Source organism: Varanus komodoensis, unplaced genomic scaffold, assembly GCF_004798865.1.
Source record: "Varanus komodoensis strain SLA01 unplaced genomic scaffold, ASM479886v1 scaffold38, whole genome shotgun sequence".
NCBI lineage: Eukaryota > Metazoa > Chordata > Lepidosauria > Squamata > Varanidae > Varanus > Varanus komodoensis.
The window spans coordinates 7246213-7267540 of NW_025335909.1; the positions used below are offsets into that span (position 1 = coordinate 7246213).

General features: G+C 49.1%; 2 protein-coding genes across 7 annotated transcripts in view; one reads left to right on the plus strand and one right to left on the minus strand.

Annotated features, from left to right (window-relative positions):
- Positions 1-2371: 2371 nt before the first annotated feature.
- On the plus strand, positions 2372-10744 carry RNF34 (ring finger protein 34). The gene is made up of 6 exons (XM_044440860.1): positions 2372-2478; positions 6977-7195; positions 7691-8083; positions 8233-8292; positions 8535-8736; positions 9058-10744. Exons 1-6 carry the CDS (start codon positions 2473-2475, stop codon positions 9243-9245), a joined length of 1068 nt encoding a protein of 355 aa, XP_044296795.1. The 5' UTR covers positions 2372-2472; the 3' UTR covers positions 9246-10744.
- A 978-nt stretch (positions 10745-11722) lies between these two features.
- KDM2B (lysine demethylase 2B) overlaps positions 11723-21328 on the minus strand; it is a 61465-nt gene continuing 51859 nt past the window's right edge. For 5 of the 6 annotated variants that reach the window (XM_044440853.1, XM_044440850.1, XM_044440854.1 and 2 more), the window contains 9 exons: positions 20416-20559; positions 19485-19571; positions 18055-18327; positions 17742-17780; positions 16446-17131; positions 15645-15808; positions 13712-13873; positions 13030-13248; positions 11723-12352 (listed from right to left, as the gene is read on the minus strand). In XM_044440853.1, coding sequence (XP_044296788.1) covers positions 12171-12352; positions 13030-13248; positions 13712-13873; positions 15645-15808; positions 16446-17131; positions 17742-17780; positions 18055-18327; positions 19485-19571; positions 20416-20559 — 1956 coding nt within the window. In that variant the 3' untranslated portion in view covers positions 11723-12170. The remainder of the gene's footprint in view (positions 12353-13029; positions 13249-13711; positions 13874-15644; positions 15809-16445; positions 17132-17741; positions 17781-18054; positions 18328-19484; positions 19572-20415; positions 20560-21328) is intronic. The other variant, XM_044440851.1, reaches the window with a different exon arrangement.

Here is a 21328-nt window from a genome sequence, read left to right on the forward strand (position 1 = left end):
CGGCCATCACCCCGGTAACTGCGCCTTGCTCCCAAGCTGGCCAATCGCAGGAGCCAGGAACTTCCGCGCTGAGCCAATCAGAGCGCAGCCAGGAGCAACCTGCTATTGAGCAGGGCCAGAAACATTACACACGCTATCAAAGGTTCCGTTGTGGTTGCTGGTCTGCTTCGCTCTGAGCGGAATTAGGCGTGTGTGTATATATACGCATCATTTATTTATTTGCTACATCTCTGTACTGCATGATAGTCCGTGCTCTATGGGCAGTTCACAACAATTAATTAATTTTGGGGTTTTTGTTTTGATTTTATATAATTTTATGGAATTTGTATTGCTTTATTGTTTTTAATTGTACATTTGTGAGCAGTCCCGAGATGTCAAGGCATGTGGTGACGGCATATAAAAGTTTTAAATAAAAAAAAAAATACAGCACAATAAATAAGTTTGTAAGTTTTTTAAAGCTACAGTAGAAAGACAAATAAGGGGTGGGGGCTTAGTAGCGGTGCCAATATTTAAAATGCAGTTAACATTTAAAACAAAACCTGAAAGAGTAAAATGTCTGGGAAAATAAGATTATAACTGTGTGCCACCAGTTAGGTGCCGTGTGTGTGTGTGTGTGTGTGCGCGCGCGCACTCACAAAAGGACTTAGACCCTGCAATCAAGCTCCTTAGATCCAAGGTCACTCAGGGATTTGAAACCAGTTCAAGTCTGATCTTCATATGAACCCTCTTATTATTCCTAGAATACAGATGAAGGACTACTTCACAATCAACACTTTTAACCAATATGCTAAAAGCGTGCAGTTAAGGTGCATTCCCACACAATCTAAATTAGCATAGGATTGTGTTCTTTGAGGAGAAAAGTGTGGCCTCCAGCCCCATTCTCTGCATGGATTCAGAGTGTTGCTTAAGCAAGCTGCAAACCACTGACTCTTCCTTCAGCCTCCAAAGGAGTGATGACCGCCAATATATGTGGAGAACAACAATATGTGGAGAACAACAGGCTGGGACAGGCTGCTATAAATCTTAACTTAGATTGTTCAACTGCCATGTTAAGCTTACTCATTTTACGTAGATTTTCTTCTTTGACCAAGAGGCACCACCAACCTATTGCCATAGAACAATCTTTTTTTCAAATCCTCCCCATCACCGGGTAATTCGGGAAGCTACTTTTGGAACCCCCCCCCCCCGCTCCCCAAGGCTTGTGTGCCTCTTCCTCTCAGACTTCAGCAGCACTGCATGATCAACACACAAAAAGTGGTTTCAGCACTGATGTTGCTGACACATCTTCTAAAGGGCACCTTTGTTGTGCAACAGAGCTGATAATAGTGGAAGGCCTGAACAGAAAGCTGTCCTGCTCAAGGTTTTGTTCCTCCTGGTGCCTCTTCTACGTTTGCAGACCTAACAAGATTACTTTGTCACGTTGGAAGGTAAATCCCTCATGTGGATATTTTTATGCCATCAAATCTTCTTAAAATTAGCATGCTTGTTAAAGAGTTAGGAAATGTGAAGCAACAAAAGACAGGTAGTATCACATCTATTAATAAACCGTAAAATAACACCAAACCCCCTCATTCGCTCTTTCATATTGTTCCTGCTATCTCTCAGTTAGTTGCTAATAAGCTGCAGCTAGGTGGAAATTTTTGGACAAGCTCTGTTGGAGCACAAGACAAAGCAGGTGTGGATGATAGGCGTTGTAGTCCAATACCTTTGGAGAGCGCCGAGTTGGGTGAGGCTGCATGGTTACAGAAGGAACACGGGGAACGTGGGGCTTTCCTGCCGGCCACAGGTTGTACATCCCTGGCTTGGAATATAGGCTTACTCTCCTTGTAGGAAAGATGGCTCTGGGCCCATGGGAAAACAGCAGGATGTGAATTAAAGACGGACAAGCTATTTAGAATGGCTTTCAGGCCTACCACAAGGCTGATCATATTCCTACTGTCATCTTGTCATCTTACTTGGCAATTTGTTTAACTATATATAAACGCGACACCTCCAAAATAACCCCGGCAAAGAACTCCCACGGGATGAGGCTGCGAAGAGGAGGGGCGCAGCCGCAAAGCAATGACGTCACGCCCCCCGCCGCGCAAACCATTCCTTCGCCTTTCCTAAGCTCCCCCGCTTCCGAGAGAAGAAAATGGGTCCTCCCTCTACCTCTGATTGGTGGCGCTGCGGAGGGAGCTTAGCGTCTCATTGGGCGACCACGCAGCCAGTGGGAACGCGGCGTGTTGTTTGTTGGGGAGGCAGCGGAGCCTTCCCGGGCCCGCCCATCTCTTGAGCGCGTCCTCCCTTCCTCTGCTCCCACTTCCTCTTCGTGGGTGGTCCCGTCGCGAGCCCCCCCCCCGGGCGTGCGCCTGCGCAGGCGCGGACCGAGCGCGAGAGGGCGACCGTTGGGGCGGTTGGCCGCCCGGCCCCCTCCCCGCAGCCGCCGCCGCCGCCGCCGCCGAGGCGAAGGAGGGAGGCGCCGAAGCGGCCATGAAGGTGAGCCCGGAAGGGGGCGAGGGGCGCCCGGCGGGGCGGAGGGGGGGGCTTCGTCGAAGCGGGCAGGGCTGCGCTTGGAGGGCGCGGCTCGGCTCGGCGCGGCTCGGCTCGAGGGGGCGGGTGGAGCCGTCCCCTTGCTCGCGTTGGATGGCGTAATAACTTCCTTCATTAAATGCAACCCTTTGATTAATAAATACTTGCCTGGCAGAGCAAGAATAATTTGAGGGGAAGGGGCCGGGTGGTTTGAACTTCAGCTGGATACCCGAAGGAAGTGTCCTGCGGCACCGGGCAAGGGGTGGGCACGTCCTGGCTGACTCGGGAGTCCCCGGCAGCGCCTTTCCGTTAGCCGCCCCTGCTCACAGATAGGCCTCTTGACTCCTGCTAGGCTTACTCGCGAGTATTTTACTTATAGCCGCCCGTCTTGCTCATAAAAAACAAAGCAATTTGCTCCCTGTTTCTTCCACTGAGCCCTTTAAAGCAGACTACCCGCATCTGACATAAATCCATCTTCACCCGTTACATACATACAATGTCACGTACATGTGTTGACAAGACAGTTTAAACCGACTTGATTGCTGCTCCCCCCGCACACACCTGCACAGTTCACATTAATTCAGGACGTGGCTTCCTGACAAAGGGGAAGAATGGGCTCCCTGATCCTTCTTTTGTCCCCTAAGGTAAAGAAGATCGGTGTGCTTGTGCAGGGTGTAAGTGTACCTAGGATTATACAGCTTCACCTGATGTTTGCTTGCTTGGAAGGAACTCTCCCACTCGCAGGCCTTGCTTGGAAGGAAGTCTGCACCTAGGACTGCAGCCTTATCGTATGGCAAGATGTATTGCGAAGCAGGGTCTGTCCAATGTAGACAGTGTCCTCAGATGTGCTGTCCTGCCTTTTCTCAGAAAGCACACAAGGTGTTATGTAACATCAGTGTAATAGAAAGTGATAAAAATGCAAGGTGCTGAGCATTCATAAATAATTTGCTAAAAGAATGGAAAGCGCTTAAATGAGCAAAGCCCATTGAAAACTGTAGCAAATTGCATTCCATAATCAAAATTTCCATAAGACCTGTATCAACGTAATATGAATTCTTTGTGCTTGAGATGTATTAGTTGTGCACAGACACACACACAAGACCTATTCCCCGAACGAAATAAAACTTAGGTTGCAACCTGATGCACACTGATATCAGAATATATACTATTAAGCACAGTATAACGTAATTTTTAGTAAAAATTCATAGGATTGTGCTGTTACATTGGAGGAGCTTTAGTTGATTAAATGAGAATTTAAGCAAGATGCTATAATTGAAAAAAGCACTGTTTTGAGATGCTGACTGCTCCTTGTTTGCATACATCAGGTACATCTTAAAAGCAGCAGATATATATATTGAGTCAGAGTGAAATAGTTTATTACTCTGGAGTTGAACGGGTCGTACCCCTTGCAAAGGGGAAGCAAAGTAGCAATGGGCAACCAGGGGTTTGGTCTCACATATATGCAGTTTTTTATAGCCTTGTTCAGTGAGAAGGCTGCAACAGAATTATCTCTTATTCATACTTTGTTCTCAGTAGCTGTTTTGAAGGATTCCTGGTAATCTGTAGAGCAGCCGCCTTCCAGGTTTTGGGCAGGAGGCAAACTGATTAATCATTTGTTGACACAGTAGAGTTCCATGGCCTGGTTGTCTAAAAGACTTGTCTGATAGCAGGCCACCCACAGTCTTTTCATTTTACACATGGTAGGAGAAACTGCCAAAGAGCAGGAGAAGAACGCAGAGTACTTTGGGCAACCCTTGAAGTTGGGCTGACTCATCTAAGGCCCATTTTTGGGACTTTCCCTGTTCCCGCTGTCCAGTGCATCCTGTTTTTGAGCCTGTTGAAGCTTGTGATGCGACAGAGAGAAGTTTTCCTGTTGTGCTTACAGCCTGGCAGAAATTTTTGCTTTCACTTTTGCTTTCCCTTTCAAGCCATGACCAACAAATACAGGACGTTATCTTTCAGTAGAGCTTTGAGTGAAATCCAGTAAAAGTGCAAAGCCAAGATCAACTGTTACATTAAAATTGTCTTGGAACAGTCTAATATATAACAATTAGGATACCGAGTCAGGTCTCAACATAATCTATGATACTTTTCCTACAAAAATTGGAATGGGAGCTAAGACAGGAATTTTGTATTGATATTCCTTGAGATAAAAGTTTCCCCCTTAGACTGTCAGCCTGTGATTCTATAGCTGCTTATTAAATACCTAAAATAAATACTAGGTTTTGTACAGTCTGTGAGAAGTCAGTGACTCTGCTTGTAAGCATACAGTATAATCAAACAGATTGTAGCTTATGCCATTGTCTCAATGGCTGCAGAAATTATTCCATCTTGGATTAGTTTCATCTGAGCAAGTTCCATGTAGAATAAGAAGAATTCAGAAGCTCTAAATGAGATAGGTAGACCACCATTTGGGCCACACTGCCCATGTTACAATTCTTGCTCAAAGGGCCCTACACTGAAAGCACTTCTGTGTACTTAGTTTCTTCTTCTTGGCTATAAATCTTGGTCCCTGGGAATACACGTGCTTTTCCTTTGGCTTAGAAATAAGAAATTAACAAAGCCTTACATTTGCATTCGCCCTCCTCCCAAGATTGGAATGTTCTGGTTCCTAGGTCGTAGCGGGGAAAAATATTGAATCTTCAGGTACCTGAGAGTTTTGCAGCACTGTTAAGTCACACAGCTGAGCTGACTGTAACCATTGCTGTCAAAACTCACCCTTATTTGTTTTTATCCTGGTGCATCTACACTAAGATTATGTTGAGATTTATTTTGATGTCTCTTCTTAGAACTTTTTAACACACTTGAGTTTTTGTACAGACAGTTCTAGTTCAGGGCCCAGTCCATTGATAGTGTTCTTTTGTGCAGGCCACACGTAAACAGATGAGCATAAGCTTGCTCTAAGTAGCACTTAAATGTTCCCTTAAATGAGTCCAGGGCTGTTTGAGGCTACAGTGGAATGACAAAGGGCTTGCTAGAAGCTCCCACTGCAGAAAAAAAGAAAAATTGTTTAGGAAGAATTAAGAAGCGGGATACTTTGCTTTTACCATTGTTGTCCTTTAAAAAATATTTTTTATTGTTCATATACATTTCCTTTTACAAAAATAGTTTTTTATTTAAACAGAAAGAAATCCGGACATGTCTTGAAAAACCTGCTTTTGTAAATATCGCTGAGGAGAGTATGGTGTTTCTTAGCAGAATGTCTGATGCCATTTCACATGGTATTCTAGCTGTTTCAGCACCAAAGATGACCTAAATGTGGACTGATTGAAAGCAGTGCTGTTCCTTGGAAATAGATGGCATCTGCATCTCTGGAACTTTCAAGTGTGCAGTCACTGCTTGCTAATCTTTTTTGTCTGAATATAATCAGCCTTTGTAAGAGTCGCCTTTGATGTACGATCCTATACATCTCTTCTCAGAAATGAGTTCTATTTGGTGTAGTAGAACTTGCATCCAAGGAAGCTTATGTAGGATTTCAGCTTAATCTGTCAGAGGAAATAGCTGTTTCTTAATTTTATTTCATTTTTATTCTGCCCAATAGCTGAGCCTGTCTGGCTGGTTAACAAAAGTTAAATGTACCTTCCAAATTTTGCAGTACACAAGAGAGAACTTGCATTCTTAAGACATAGGCCTAGAAGAAAGATTTGGACAGAATAGTTAGGATGTTTCAGGAACCTGGATGTTTACAGCTGACAATAGTGGCCTGGGAGTCTGATGACTGCAGGGCTCCTTGGAAAGGCCTTCCATTGCTTCCACTCTGAAGGGAGACGGCATTTGGCATAATAGAAAGCGCTTTGGCTATTGAGTGGCATAAAAATGAAATAAATAAGAGACGTGAGGTGAAGTTGCTCTAGGTCTGTGGGGAGCAGCATGGTGAATTGGTTGCCCACCGACAGAACCTGGGTGCATGATGTGCTGAAGGGTCAGACTTGGTGGGCAAGGCAGGCTTCCGTGACCTGCTTTGAGCCTTTGTTAGGGAACTTCTGGCTGCTAGTGTGAGGACAAGGGAATGCCAGAGATGCACATTGCTAGAAAGAAGATTCTTCAGGCATTTAGATGTGGCTGTTTTGTTTGTTTGTTTGTTCCAGTGCTGCTGAAACAGACTTTTCTCCCTTGCCTGCAGCCAATAATGGCAGTTATTCAGTTGCCAGCATTTTGGAAACAGATTGAGCACAGCACAGTAGCTGAACAAAGCACTTATTCCAGAAGGCCTTTGCAGAGCTGGAGCCTTTCAAAATGCTTTCACATGGGATTAATGTGCCGTTGTTATTGCTGATTTGGTGAAGTCCAGGTCCCTTTCTTCAAGACAGCGTTTACGTCAAAGGGATACCCTGCCCTCCTGTTACATGGCCTAGGATAGATTAGCTCGACGAGAGAAGCATGTTTGTTTCCTTATGGTCCAGAAAGGCACCTGCACTCCAGCAAAAATGAACTGACTACACGAGCTTGCATCTGTTTCTTTCAGGCGGGAGCAACGTCCATGTGGGCTTCCTGTTGTGGGTTGCTGAATGAAGTCATGGGGACTGGAGCTGTTCGAGGCCAACAACCTGGATTTGGGGGTGGGGCAAACCCATTCAGGTTTGCACCAAGTACAGACTTCACCGTGTATACCTCTTCAGCAGCCGGAGGAGCAAATCTAGTCTGTAAATCTTGTGGTCTCTCATTCTCAGTGTTCAGGAAAAGGGTGAGTAAATGGCATTGTATAATTTGAATACGATCAGTGACAACGCACCTCCATTTTCAAACCTCTGTACAGACATCAGAAAGGGAGACAGTCCCTGCCCTTAAGATGAGCATGGGGAGTGTCCTCTTTAATTCAGAACAGAGGAACACATCCCTTTTCCACTCACCTGCAGCCCTGTGAAGGATGCATGTCCATGATCAGCGAGCCCACCGTTGGCCATGAGGAGGAGGACCTGAGGCCCAACAGCTCCAAGAGCGCCAGTCCGTGCTGTATGCGCGCGACATTTCCCCTTGGTGCTGGCCACGCCTGCGACAGTCACGCAGCCTCCGTTTGCCCCTCCGCCTTTGTGTGTGTCTGTGTGCGCTGCAGCAGTCGCGGGGGAGCCTTGGTGGCAGGGTTCACGCGGGCTGCGTGTTGGGCATTGTGTGAGAGGAATGCCGGGCTGGATGGACCCTGGCTCTGACCCAGCCGGGCTGGTTTGTTCTTCTATTTTAGCATGTCTGCTGTGAGTGCAAGAAGGATTTCTGCTCCATGTGCTCAGTCTTCCATGAGAACCTCCGAAGATGTTCTACCTGTCAGTTGTTACAGGAGACAACATTCCAGCGGCCACAGCTGATGCGCCTGAAGGTGAAAGATCTGCGCCAGTACCTGGTTCTTAGGAACATCCCAACAGATACTTGTCGAGAAAAGGAAGACTTGGTGGACCTTATCCTGTGCCATCACGGATTGGCTTCGGAGGAGGATACAGACACTAGCAGCTTGTATTCGATACGGTCACAGACCTCTAGTTTTTCTACACATCCCATTTCTCTGTCAGGATCGATGTCATCCTCTCAGGGAGAACTTGCAAACAGGCATGAGAGCACAGGAAGTGAAATGCAGTTGCAGGTGTGTGGGTAAACCCTTCTTGCCCCGGGGCAGGGCTGGAAGTTTTCACTGCAGTGCAGACAGAATGCATCCACGTGCTTCTGCTTGCTGGCTGGCAAAGAGCGAGATGGTGAGGGGGAGTAGTAATTTCCATGCGTTTGTGTATGTAGGGACAGGGCGAGAGACTTTTGGCAGATCTTGGTGAAGAGGAGGAAAGTGCAGAAGGGCAGGTAAGATGTGAATTGTCTGGGAAAATGTTCCCAACCGTCCACATTAAAATTGTTCTTTCATAGTCTGTCTTGTAGCAATGTAAGACTCACATATTGACATTTTCAAACTACAGTCTTGCTCTGAAGTAGTGATCAAACGTGTCAGTATTTCGGCATTCAGTGGCCATAGCGGTCTTGTGGAGCACGCAGTTTTAATGCCAGCTGTTTATTTTGCAACGCATGATGATGGTGTGTGATTTCAGACACCAGGACAGTCCCGGAAGCGTGCAAGAGCCTCACTCTCGGATATTTCCAGCCTGGATGATATTGAGGGGCTAAGTGTTCGCCAGCTGAAGGAAATACTTGCTCGTAACTTCGTGAACTACTCGGGATGCTGTGAAAAATGGGAGCTGGTTGAGCGAGTGGGCAGGCTGTACAGGGAGAATGAAGCAAACCACAGGACACGTAAGTGCGCCGGCCTTGGAATACGCTTGCCGGGGGTTGGAGGAAGGGGAAGAGAATTCCTGCGGCGGGCAGTCCTTGCACACTGATATGGTATCAGTCCCAAGTCTCAAGGGCTGTCCTGACCTCTTTCCTTAACGGTAACAAATGAGAATTCAGCAGCGGAACGTAGCAGCTGCTTTAACTGCAGGCTTCATCCTGCTTCTCCATCCGGTATGAACAAGCCGGCGCCGAAGCAGCTTGGCATCTTCATGCTTTGTGTGTGGGGTCACAGTCTTGGCAGAACTCCCTCTTTGTAACTGTGGCTCCGTTGCTCCTTGGCAGAAGGGGAGAAGCCTCCGCTGAGTGACGAGGATGACAGCCTCTGCAGGATCTGCATGGACGCGGTGATAGATTGCGTGCTCTTGGAATGCGGCCACATGGTCACCTGCACCAAGTGCGGCAAGCGCATGAACGAATGCCCCATCTGCCGCCAGTACGTCGTGAGAGCGGTGCACGTTTTCAAGTCATGAGTGGTACAGACGATGGCTGCGGGCTGCCCACTGTGCTTGCTGCTCGAGTGGGGTGCTGGCCATGGCAGTCACCACTGGAGACTCTGTGGTAAACCTCAGTTTCAGTAACTCATAGCATTTGGAACAGAAGCTTAGGAGCTTGACCACTCTGGCGGTCGGATGCCTTGTTGAGGATAGAGCTGTGTGAACTGCATTAAACCAGAAACTGTTTTGAGTCAAACTTGCAGCAGCAGATCTAGTACAACTCATTGCTCTCTTCTGAAGAATAGCACATATTGAAGGGTCAGGGTAGAACACTGCCTTTCCCAGCAGAAGAGAAAATAGGACGCTGTCCATGTGCATTTCAAGTCAGCGCATGGTCCCATGCACCAGCCTACTGCACTCTCAGTGGAATGCAACTGGACTCTTTCCTGCTCAGATGTGCCCCCACACCCTCCAGCAGACAGATGGGCGAATGTTTGTGGCATGAGGTCTCGTAGCCAGGTCATTCTATATGTATTGAAGTGCAGTGGCCTTAATCCTACTCTCTAAATACTCTCTACCCAGTATTTGACACGAGAGGGAATGTGTGGGGTTTCCTGGTTCAAAAGCCCATTTGTGACTGTTCCTATCTAATATTCCGGAAAAATTTTGACAATGCATATAAGCTAATGTGATTGCTCAGTAGCTGCATTGAAGTTCATATTCTCCTGAATAGGGACTAAGGCCCAGCATATTTACAACTGATGCTAAGCCGCCTGCTTAATAGGAAAGCCCTTCGGAGCTTTCTTGCATATTAGTCCCACTTCAGTTTTCTAGAAGGTACTTTAGCTAAGGTAGCATCCGGTGTGAATGACTGGAAGTGCAGCTGTTTCAGGGTCTGGTTGCAGGATGTGTCTTTAGCAGTGGCACTCACTGGGTGGGAGCCCCACTCCATGATGGCTGTGGGGAAGGGCAAGATGTACATAGTCATTAGAGCCTTAATTTGACCACTTGCATTTTGGAGCTGAGGGAAGCATTTGAAAGCAGTAGCTAAATTAAGGAAAGGGAGAGCCTCTACCAGTGAAAGTCACAATGTTTTGGTAGAGGCCCCGCATCTTCCTGATGTACTGCCTACCTTAAATGTGACGATGGCAATCCTACCAAGTCCAGAATGTCCCACAAAGAGGTGCCAGAGTTCCTTTATTGCACAATAGACAAGTATTACTGCTTTGCATCTGAAAAGCAGTGCTCCAACATAATTGCACTGCTTGTGTGAGTTAAATACCCTGGAAGGCTCGAAACTGGCATTTCTTAGCCTCCAGCCAAAACAGATGAGATGATTTTTCATACTTTGAAATTGACTTATTTTTCAGAAGGGAGCAAGACATTATGGCTTTATTTTTAGAAAGATCTTTTTAAAGGTGCAGAAAATCAAATGATCAAGCCCTTGTTCAGGGGTAGATGCCTCACCAGAACGTAGCATATCCATAACATTCTGAACAATGGCTATTGACTTAATAAACATTTTGTTAACTGGCTTTGGTTGTTTTGTGTTTTCACTTGCTTAAACTTCTCCAGACAAATTGGGTGGGGGACAAAGATTTCCAAACCTTTTTCAAGCACCACCCTGAAGCTTTAAGAGGTTATTCCCTTGAAGCTTGTACAAGGTTTGCTCACATGTTTGCCAGGCGGTTATTCCCCCCTTGTTTATACCTTTAGAAACACGTATACAACTAATGAAGGAAAGCCAACAGAGGACTCCTCCTTCCTGGTAAAGATTGTGACCTTGCAAGAAGTGATTTAGACTGCTTTTTAGAGGCAGGGACTCAAGTTCTGCCTTCAGGATAAACGTCTACAAAAAAGGCCCCGGAGCACCATGGTGTACCAGTTTCCATCTTGTCATCTACAGATGAACAGAATGCACAGCTAGCCTCTCCATTTTTGTACAATCATTTATACAAATTGAACAGAGGTAAACTGTATGAGGAAGGAAGGTCTATGGAGGGGGAAACACCACTTTACAACAATGGCACTTATGTATACTGAATTGTTTCCCCCCGTTTACTTTACAATCTGGAATCAACCAGTTTAAGTCTTAAAACAAGAACATATTCAAAAAACAAAACTGCTTAATTCATGGTATAAATCAATCTTGTACAGCAAGTACAAATGTTGTAATACCTTTTCTTGTGTATAGCTGTAACTGGAAGTTTCAAAGTTGAGAAAAGGTGAATTTTATACCAGAAAACTTGGCAACATCTTCATTCTTAATCTGTATCACACCTCTTTTTGACAACATGCTTCGATTGTTCCCAGAGTATACAAAGCAGTATATAAAACTTCCATTAAAACATGCTTTTTCCATTGCAAAGTATTAATGTATTTCCCCACCCCCTTCCCAACTGGGGTATATCTATTAACTGGTCACTTCTCTAGTAAGAGGTTAAAGTTCTTTCCTACCTCAAGATAACCTGGCAATTTGAAACCCAAAGACAAACACTTGCAATGTATTCAAGAACTCTGCATAAATAATTTTAAACAAATTTGTACAAAAATAGTTCTGCATAATGTAGGATGTAACAAAAAATGTTCAAAAGGCAGAAACGCAGGGCATGACCCACCTTAATGACACAAGAATTAACATTGCTTTGATACCTGCAAAAATGCTTGAAGAATTTACACCTGCCCCAGCTGTGGCATTTAAATAAATGTACCCCCGTCTTCCTCTGGGCATGAACAATCCTTTGCTGTCACCACAGGAAGGTACATGAAGGAGCTGGATGGAGTATCGTGATCCCACCCAGGCTGAAAGAGTTTGTGGGTGGTTTGAACATCATACATACCTGTACAATCCAAACCACCAACCCTTGGCATTTTCAGCATCTCCAAAGTGAAATTCCTTCTGTAAGCTTCTGGAGCCCCGTTTCCACTTCACAGCTATTTACAAAATTTCTCTTGTAAACACTAACTCAACTTTTGCAGCAATTTCTCTTCCACTTGACTAAACTGGACACTCACAGACATCTCCGCTATGAACTGTTCACACCCTTCCTTGGTTACTTGCTTGCAGTACCGTAGATTGATCCGGCATATGCTTCCACAGCGCTTGAAGTAGGAGAGACACTGGTCTGTCACCTTATTGCAGTCTGCCAGGGAAGAGACAAAGGCAGGGAGGAAGGATGTCTTATGACAATCGGGCCCGAACTGTTGCTGCGAGGTGCGAAGGCCTCAATGCACCAACGCACCCGCCCTAGAAGGCTTCGATGCTGTGCCTGCAAGACTACAGTTCTGGGCAAACCATCTGGGCTAAAGCCGGGTGAAGCGTCTGCATGAACTGCAGCGGGAGAAGACTTCAATCAGTCCGTGCAGAGGCCTCCAAGGAGGGCATGCTGCCTCCGTGCGAAAGCACTGCTGTCAAATTGCCGCTTCCCTCATCTACAGCTAATCCCTAATCTTTGGATAGCGACCCAGGCGGAAAGCAAAGGTGAGGGGAAGAAGTACATCCATGGCAAAGGTGGTCCTGGCCCTTATTTTACCCCAAAGTGGATCTTTAACTTTGTAAAGTGCCTCACTTCAAAGGAGTTACAGGAGTGCCCTCTTTTCCCACCCCATGTCTATGCTTCATATTATATGGAAAGGCTCATCAATATGGAGCAGGGAACAGAGCTTTCTCGGTGCAGCTGGTTGTCCGGGAAGGATGCCCAAAGACAAAGAGGGCGTTAGAGGGCTAAACTTCGGCCACTGGGCTGTTTTCTCAGTCATGTTTTTGCTTTGCGTGTGGGACTTGCCCAGCCGGACTGGCCATACCCCAAGCCCCACATACCTTGCAAAATCACTTCCGTCAGAGAATCCCGTGTGGTGGTCCCCACGGCTGTGAGCAGGTTAATGGACTGATCCGTCATGTGGTTGCAATAGCTGAGGTTGAGCTTGGACAGGAGGGGCATGTGCCTGATAATCAGGCGCAAGGAAGCATCTGTGATATCCAAGCCTGACAGGCGGAGCTCTGTGATGTTGCGCAGTTTGCTCCGGTTGTCAATTTGGCCTTTCAACAACAAGGAGAATGATTTGTGATTAGTTGCTTTGCATGGGACTTGCCAGGCTGGGCTATAAAATGGCAAAAAGAGTAACATGGAAGGAAAGGCAAACCTTTTTAAAAGTTTCTAGATTCAAAACAGGAAAGTTACCATAAAGAGTTTTAAGCGCTCTTTAATTAGCGGCTGTGTTAAAGGTGCATTTTGCACAAGAAAACAGTAACTAAAATGCAGGTCCTCACCCAAGCATTAATCAAGACCTGGCTCCACCTTCACCTAATTTTCCAATGGAAAAGTTCATTTTTAAAAACATCCAGGCAAGCAGCAGAACCATCTGTATCATGTTAAGCTGCCATGTTCCGGAAGGCCTGGCACTGCACCAGGCACCCCATTCCCTGCCTCATCAGCCTCTGCAGCAGGCCCAGGGCCTGCGTGCAGGGAGCGGTTTCATCAGAGCTGGCAGAGCGTGCGCACCTGGCCTGTTGTCGGTTGGTGGTGACAGGAGGTCTCTCATCTGTGCATCCTTCAAGCCTTCCACCCACTGCGCATCCAGTGTCCGGAGAAGGGGGCAGCTGGAACTGCAGAGCGCAGACACTGCGATCCAGGAACACCCCGACAAGAGCAGATCTCTGAGACCTGGGGAGAGCAGAGAGGAACAAGAGCTAAGCACAGGCATGTCTGTGGCCCCACTGGCGGCACGGTTTTCTCCCGCAGGGGCTGAAACACGTTTGTCACATATGCTAGGCGCCACCCCATAACCAACCCCACCCAGCAAGGGCGGCTTGGCATCATTAACAAGCCACTTGACCCTGGAAGAGCTCACAGGTTCTGGGTAGTTTATTACCCACACCACCTCCTCTCAGTCAGGTCTGGATGACTTGACAACCTACAACTGGGCCTGGGTTATGAAACGGCTGGCCACAGGCACCCAGCACGTACGGAAAACATGCCCGTTTGTTTGTGCTACTGTGGCTGAAAATATACCCTGTAGGTATTGGGGAGGGGAGAACAGAGGCGAAGCTGCGATTCTGCTCCCACAGTACAAGTCAGCAGATCCCACCATGAGTTGAAGAACCGAGTTCAGCCCAAAGCTGAAATTCCATTTGGAGAAGTACTTTAATGCCAGCTTTCCGGGGTGGGGGTGGGGGGGGGCAAAAGGGACAGGGCCAAAAGACCAACACGTTTTAGAGTAAAGCCCTTACTGCTAGTAACTAAATACGAAAGGAGGCAGGTTGGCCCTTTAGAGTGAGAGGAACCCCACAGAAAAGCTGGGTGGCTGGGGAAAACGTGGCGGGGCATTCTGGGAAGCCCTGCATTATAGCGTTTCCTGCCCCAGACCATCAAGAGACACTATTTATTAAAACATTTCTATGCCGCCCCTTGCCAAGGCCTCAGGGCGGCTTACAACATCAAATACAAAATACATTAAAACAATAACAATTAAAATATATACTAAAAAATACTACTGTTTCTGCATGCCACGAAAGCCCACCATGGATTTATTTACCCACAGGGGCTGTTCCCTCACACCAGGAGCCAGCAGGATCCGTTTCTGCACTGCACCCCAAAGTAACTATGGGTTGTTACGTGATGCAAACCCAGAGGATGGGCTCTTTGAGGATGTGACAACCTTAACAGAAGCGAGAGCTTGTTCTGAAGTCATCCAAGGCTTGTCTAACCCTCAAACAAAGCCTGCCACTTGGACTCACATGACACAGCACTCCAGATCAAGCTGGACCTCATGCAAAGCAGTGCCTGACAAAGTGACAACCCTTGGACTGAAGTCAGGTTCTGGAGCCCAGCCTATTTCCTCCACGGCCAAAGTCCCACGGCCAAGGAGACCGTGAACCGGAGATGGACGTGACAGTGGCCATGCGAGGCAAGTCCCCAAGGCCAAGGAATGCCGCTCCAGAGCCCGCGACAGGACATTCCATGAAACCCCCCCGGGCGACACGGGCCAGTCCCTCACACTCGGCTTGCTCTGTTCCACAGGGTGGCTGTTGCGAGGATGAAATGGAGCTATGCAAGCCACCCTGGATCCCGCGCGAGAGGAAAACACTGGGATATAAATGCAGCCTACGACTAATAAAATAGCAGCATGCAGCTCCCTGAGCCTCCGGGTGCAGAAATGCAGGCCTGGGGAAATCCGTGGCTCGCTCTCCCGGCTCGTGCCCAGCGTGCCACTTGTGGCAGTCAAGCGGGGTGGCCCACAAGGCAGGGCTGTGGACAGCGGCAGAGACCGGCTACGGAGGCTGAGAGTCCCAGCTCTGGACCTCAGTGGATCTAGAGACCGGATTGTGTGAGCTCATGAAGTGTCCCCCACCCCACAAAAGGCACCTGCGTGTTGAAGAGGGTCTCCACCTTGTCAGCCAGCCCAAACCTCAGCAGACCATGTTGAGGGACGTACCTGGGAGTCTGTTGATGAGCCAGCTCAGCTGCTTTTTGGATATGTTTGTCCAGCTCAGATCAAGGGTGACGGGCTGTCGCCTAATAATGCCACTGAGCATGAGGGGGGTGATGGATTTACAATGGTTTAGGTCTATCTTGGTCCACAGTCTTTTGTCACAGCACCTGAGGAGAGCGGGCAAAGGGCTCGTAAGAAAAGCTGGCTGAGCTCTTGGGACGCACAAAGACCAACACAATTTCTTTGCAACTTCAAAACCATTAGGGACCAGAGGGCGAGGAGCAGATCCTCAAATCTTGTGCAGGGAAGAGTGCTGACCCAGAACAGGGGTTCCACACCTTCTATTCCAACCAATGGTATGGAGACAAGCCCCCAAACCGGCCTCAGTCTGTTGTAAGCAGCCAGCCTGAACAGGGACTGGGACTCCCAAGGATGACTGCACAGGCTTTTTAAAAAAAAGCTGAGTAAGATGCTTAACTTAGGTCCAGCTCTAACACTCTAGAAACTAAATTTCACTAGAGAGAGAGAGCTCAAGAACCTAACTAGCATTAGAATACACAGCTCTCCCACAGAACTATTTAAAAATAAACTGGGCACAACACCCACACTTTTTTCAAGAAGTCATGAGGGCTAGCAGACCTGTTTTTTAAAAGCAAGACTTCTAAATTTTGGCAGGGCGTGCCAACGTCTTTGCTAGCTAGACTGTTTCGTGAGTCCCAGCCGAGGCCCTCGCACTCGCAGAAGCGCCTTCCCTCCTTCCTCCCACGGAGAGCCGGGTCCTCCCGCCCCAGCCGGGCTCCTTACCACCTGTTCCAGGTCCGGCAAACTCTCATGCAGACACAGAGCTCGCTGTGGCTGAGGTGGCGGAAGACAGCCATCCAGACCTCCCTCTGCATCACGTGGGCCGCCCCGTCGTCCAGGGGCAGCGAGTCGGGAGGGGGGCTGATGGGGGGCGGCCTGATGATGTGGCGCTCCATCTGGACACACTTGGGGGGCGAGAGGGAAGGGGGTGGCCGGGAGACAGCCTTGGGGGGGGTGCCGCTGCCGCTGCTGCGCAGGCTGGACAGAAGCTGGTGCCGGAGCTCCCTGGGAGTCCCGTTCAAGCTCTTGCTGCAGCGGTGCGGCCGCTCGGAGTCGAGCAGGCGCTTGGGCGCCTCGTTCTCGCTCTCGGGCTCGGACTTGATGGGCTGGTGGTTCTCGTTGGCCAGGCTGTTCTCCGTCTTCTGGATTTCCTGGTTGAGCTCCTTGCTGAGCTCCTTGCTCAGTTCCTTATTTGGGAGGCGGGCTTTCCGTCGGATCTTGAACAACTTCTTCTCTCGGGCCTCGGCCCCCTCTGAGCTGGGTCCTGCTGTTGGGGAGCTGGAACGAGACTGGTCGCTCTCTTTGCTTTTCGGCGGCTCTTCTGGGAGATCCTCCTCAATCTCCTGCTTGAAACGCCGCAGGGGCTTGAGCAGTGGGGTTCGGTCGTCCGCGGCTTTCCATGATCGCCTCTGGAGAGAGAGGTTTTTGGCTTAGTGGAAAAGGCAAGAATGGGGCAGAAAAAACCAAATCCTGGACGCACCTACTCTACAGACGAAATCTGCTTTAAAACTTTTTTTTAGTGGAGAACCCTAGAATTTTTAGTTCCAGCAAGAGACCCTGGATCTCTTAACCAAGAGATTTTCAGCACTTTTCACAAGGAATCCTGGGAATTTTGGGTCATTGACATGGCTTAGCAAATTGAGATTTGTAGTCCAAGGAGGAGCCTTCTTCAATACCTCAGGAACTCAAAGCACCGATTCACAAAATCACAAGAAGTGGACTCGAATGTGAGCTGATCAGAGGAGGAATAAAGCCACACAAATAATATACTGAAATTCTATCCTTCTCACAGCTTCTATGCTAAAAGCCTCTGCTTAACTGATGCAAGAATTGGCTTTCATGGCTAGTGGGCATCATTCTTATCCTTCTTGGTGGTGAGAGCAGTAGGCCTGCACCAAATATCAGATTTCAGGTGTATAGTCTATTTTTTAAAACATTTCCTCATATTCATAACTGGCTCCTTCCTAGAGCATCATAGCAGGACAAAAATGTAAAAATCCACACAAATTAACGACCTACCTTTTTCCTGAACAGTTTCTCTTCTTTGCCCAGTTTTAGCTACAGTGAGAGAAGAAAAAGGAAGATGCAGATATTTAGCGACAAATCTATCAGCGCAACAGAGTGGCAAATGCTTCAATGGAACGTTCCAAGGGCTCAAGGGCTCCAGTCCTACACTCTCGATGTTTTCAGTGACAATTCCAATCAGTCCCGCCCAGAATGGCCAGTAGTCGGGGGCTGTGGAACTGTTTCTCCTAGGCTCCCTCACACCCCCTCCCCCCCCACAAGGAGGGGCTCCTGCAGGCCCCGGGGGGGGCACCCTCCTGGGTCTTACCCGCTTCCTCATGGTGGGCTCCTGGGGCTTTTCAAATTTCCTTTTCCGCCGCAGGTGCGCTTCCTCAGACTTCCTCCGCAAAAGAGGGTCGAGGGGGGGCTTCTGGGGGCGCTCGTCCAGCTTCTTCCGAGGGGGCTCCTCGCACTCCACTTTCCGCTTGGTGGCCTCTGGGACAGCCTCCTTGTTTTCTCGGTTGATCTTCTGCTCTTTGAGTAGGGAGCCGGGGAGGTTTGATGCGTACTTGAACCCTGGTCCGCGCTTTTGCTTGTACGCCAAAGAGAGACAAAGCACACGAGCAAACTTTATACCTTATGCCTTTTCTCCATGGCCTGCACATGGCACAAGAAAACCGATCCTGCTGAACTTTGTGGCTGACAATCTCGTGCCCGGATGGGCTTCTCCCTCCTCTCTGCTAATCCCCCTTTCCATTTGTCTTACGTCTTTTAGACTATAAGCTGCCTGGCAGCAGCCGCTTCACCTGTCTTCAAAACCCACTCTGGAAAGCTTTTTCTGGATGAGGACAGAATAAAAGATGCTTTGAAACATAAAGCCCAAACAAGCCATCTTACTGGCATTAACCAGATCCGTTACTAAGGGCTGGTTCACACCTAAATTGACAGTAGGAGAAAGTTTTGTGGGTTAGCTTGAGTATGCCACTGGAGTAACTACTAACCAGCCGCTTCTCTGACAATCCTCAGCAAAACAGATCCAAAAGCCCACGGGGAGCACAGAAAGGGTCCAGCATTGCCCCATGCCCTTCTCAGACTGGAGGCGGCTTCATCCATATTCCAAGAAGTGCCACCTGGAACTCAGGGAACTCAGCTCTAACCCGGATGGAAATCCTCTGGCAGTTAAGACTGCAACTTGGCACAGGTAACACTGGAAGCTACCTAGGACCGGTCAGATTGCCCACTTGGCCTGATCCAGCATTCCTCAACCCGGTGTTCACGCCAGATGTTTGACTGCTGCCAGCCCCAGGCAGCATGGTCAATGGTCCAAAATATCAGGAGTGGTCGTCCCACACATTTAGAGAGCACCAGGCTGGAGAAGGCCGGCACAGGAGAATCTCTGGCACCCTGGAATAGGGGTGGGCAAAAGGCTGGTCTCCAGACATTTGGGACTTCAGCTCCCAGAAGCCCCTGCCTGTACAGCCACCACTGGAATGCTGGGAGCTGGAAGGCCCAGACATCCGAAGATCTGCTTTCTGCCTAGCCCTGTCCACATTCAGAGACCTCCATGCCAGGCAGGACAGTCAATTTCAGAAGGGAAAAGCTCCTGAAGGGCAGGAGCCTCCTTCCTGCGAAGACTAGAGCTCAGTCGTGCTTAGCAACGAGAAGCCACCTCCTGCAGCACCCCAAGGCATGATCGAGGCGGCCCCGAGGCCCGAAAGCGGCCCCTCAGCGCAGGCACTTCATTCCGGTGAAACTCACTTTTCCAGTTTTGCCCGCGTGGTTGCACTTGGGGCATTCCCAGCAGTTTGGAAGCTCTTCGTTGACCACGCCGTCGGATTCCCGCACCTGGGGAGACAAAGGCACGCCATGGAGGTGTGGGCCACCCATCCATATACAGCTAGGGCAGGGCGGACGCAGCGCTTGAATTCACCAACTGCACTGCTGCCTGGCATAATTTATGCACATCAAGTTTCTTCTAATGATTATGTAGGACAAGGAAATCTTTCCGTCCCTGGAAGCTTTGAAAAGTGTATTCTGCACCTTACGTGCTCTGCACTGGCACCATCATCAACCCCACCCATTTTCGCTTCCCTGCCATGAGGACTAGGAACCAACCATGGCTGCAGTCCGGTGCGCACTGAACTGGCAGGAAGCGCTACTGAATGCACTGGGCTCGGCCTCTGAGCGAACACGCACAGGATTGTGCTGTAAAGATCCTACAGAGAAGCTGGCAACAACTCCTCTGACAATGACCCAGCAGTAGGTGGACACCCACTATATACAATGAGATCTAGCACCACCTTTGCCTTATGCAGCCAGTGAAACACTAAGCATTTTAAAATACACAAGCGGGGGGGAGAGAGGGAGAGGTTCTGCTTGAGAAAAAACAAAAGCGGGCTGGGGTGAGCCCGTTACAGAACCTCAGGGACTCACGGCTGTGTGAGAAGAGAGGCAAATCCGGACTCTTCACCCACCTCCATGATGGAGAGGCAGCCCTGGACTTCTGGCTGCAAGCATCGAACCGCCAGGGGCAGATCCTGCCCCGCTGCGTCGCCCCTGGGCTGTGGTTTGCTGGACAGGCCCTGAGGACAACTCCGCCCATCTAAAACGTGAGGCAGGACGCGCCTTGTCCTGGGGGCGGCACCGACCTCCACCTCCACACAGAAAGGGGCCTCCTGCTCCCCCTCACCTTAAGGCATCCAGGGTGTATGATTTCGTTGCAGATGGAGCACTCCATGAGCATGAGGTTGAATTTGCTACCCTCCTCTTCCACCGTGTCTTCCTTGCCTGCTTCCCCGCACACCAGACACACGGCTGTGTGTGGCAGCACCGGCTGTACATGCGAAGGGAGAAAGAGAAAGGGGTCAAGAAACAACAAGCGACTCATCCGCACAGACCCTGGCGAGTCCGCCACCCCGCCACAGCTCTCCGCTCCTTCTGTGGCTGGCTTCAGTGGCAGTCCCCACAGCCTCCCCGCAACCCCGGAGGAGCCCTGGTGCTTGAACCCAAATGGTGCCTCTGGGACTCAAGCAGGGGAACGGCCCTCGCCTCTCCTCACAAATCTGGGCCCGCAGCTAGGAAGGAAGACGCGGTCTCAAGTGAAAATCAGCTCAGCTTGGAAGGAGCGAGGCATAGGCTAACTCCAGGCCCCGAGAGCACCTGTGGCTGAGGTGCATCACCTTCCTCTGTTCCTCAGAGAATGGCAGTGTCCAGCGGGTTTCCAACGGCTAAACCAAAGGGGGAGTCCTGTGTTAGACGCCTGGCCTCTACTCTCTCAAAGCACCAGAGCTTTAGAGAACACGCCTCAACTTGGAACCCGCCAGGTCAGCTTGGAATTCTGGGAGCTGCGGCCCACACATCTGGGGGCACCAGGCTGAGGAAGGCTGCTGTTCAGTGACAGATTCAAGCCACAAATACCTCTTAGACCAAGGAAAAATCGTCTAGAAAGCAAGAAACGGAGGGAGGAATCAACCTCACCCATTCAGTGGAGAGACACCCATGATACGGTGTCAGAGCAGTCACAACCAGCCAGGCACGCCTGGCCCAGCTGTGCAAGGAAGCCCACAGACGTGGCGACGGGACGGCTTCAGGGTGCCGGGACG

Excerpts from the sequence above, each read along its gene's own strand:
- RNF34 (XM_044440860.1), top strand. Across the intron at positions 8,084-8,232 it reads GAAGTGAAATGCAGTTGCAG|GGACAGGGCGAGAGACTTTT; the intron begins GTGTGTGGGTAA and ends TTGTGTATGTAG. Across the intron at positions 8,293-8,534 it reads AGGAAAGTGCAGAAGGGCAG|ACACCAGGACAGTCCCGGAA; the intron begins GTAAGATGTGAA and ends GTGTGATTTCAG.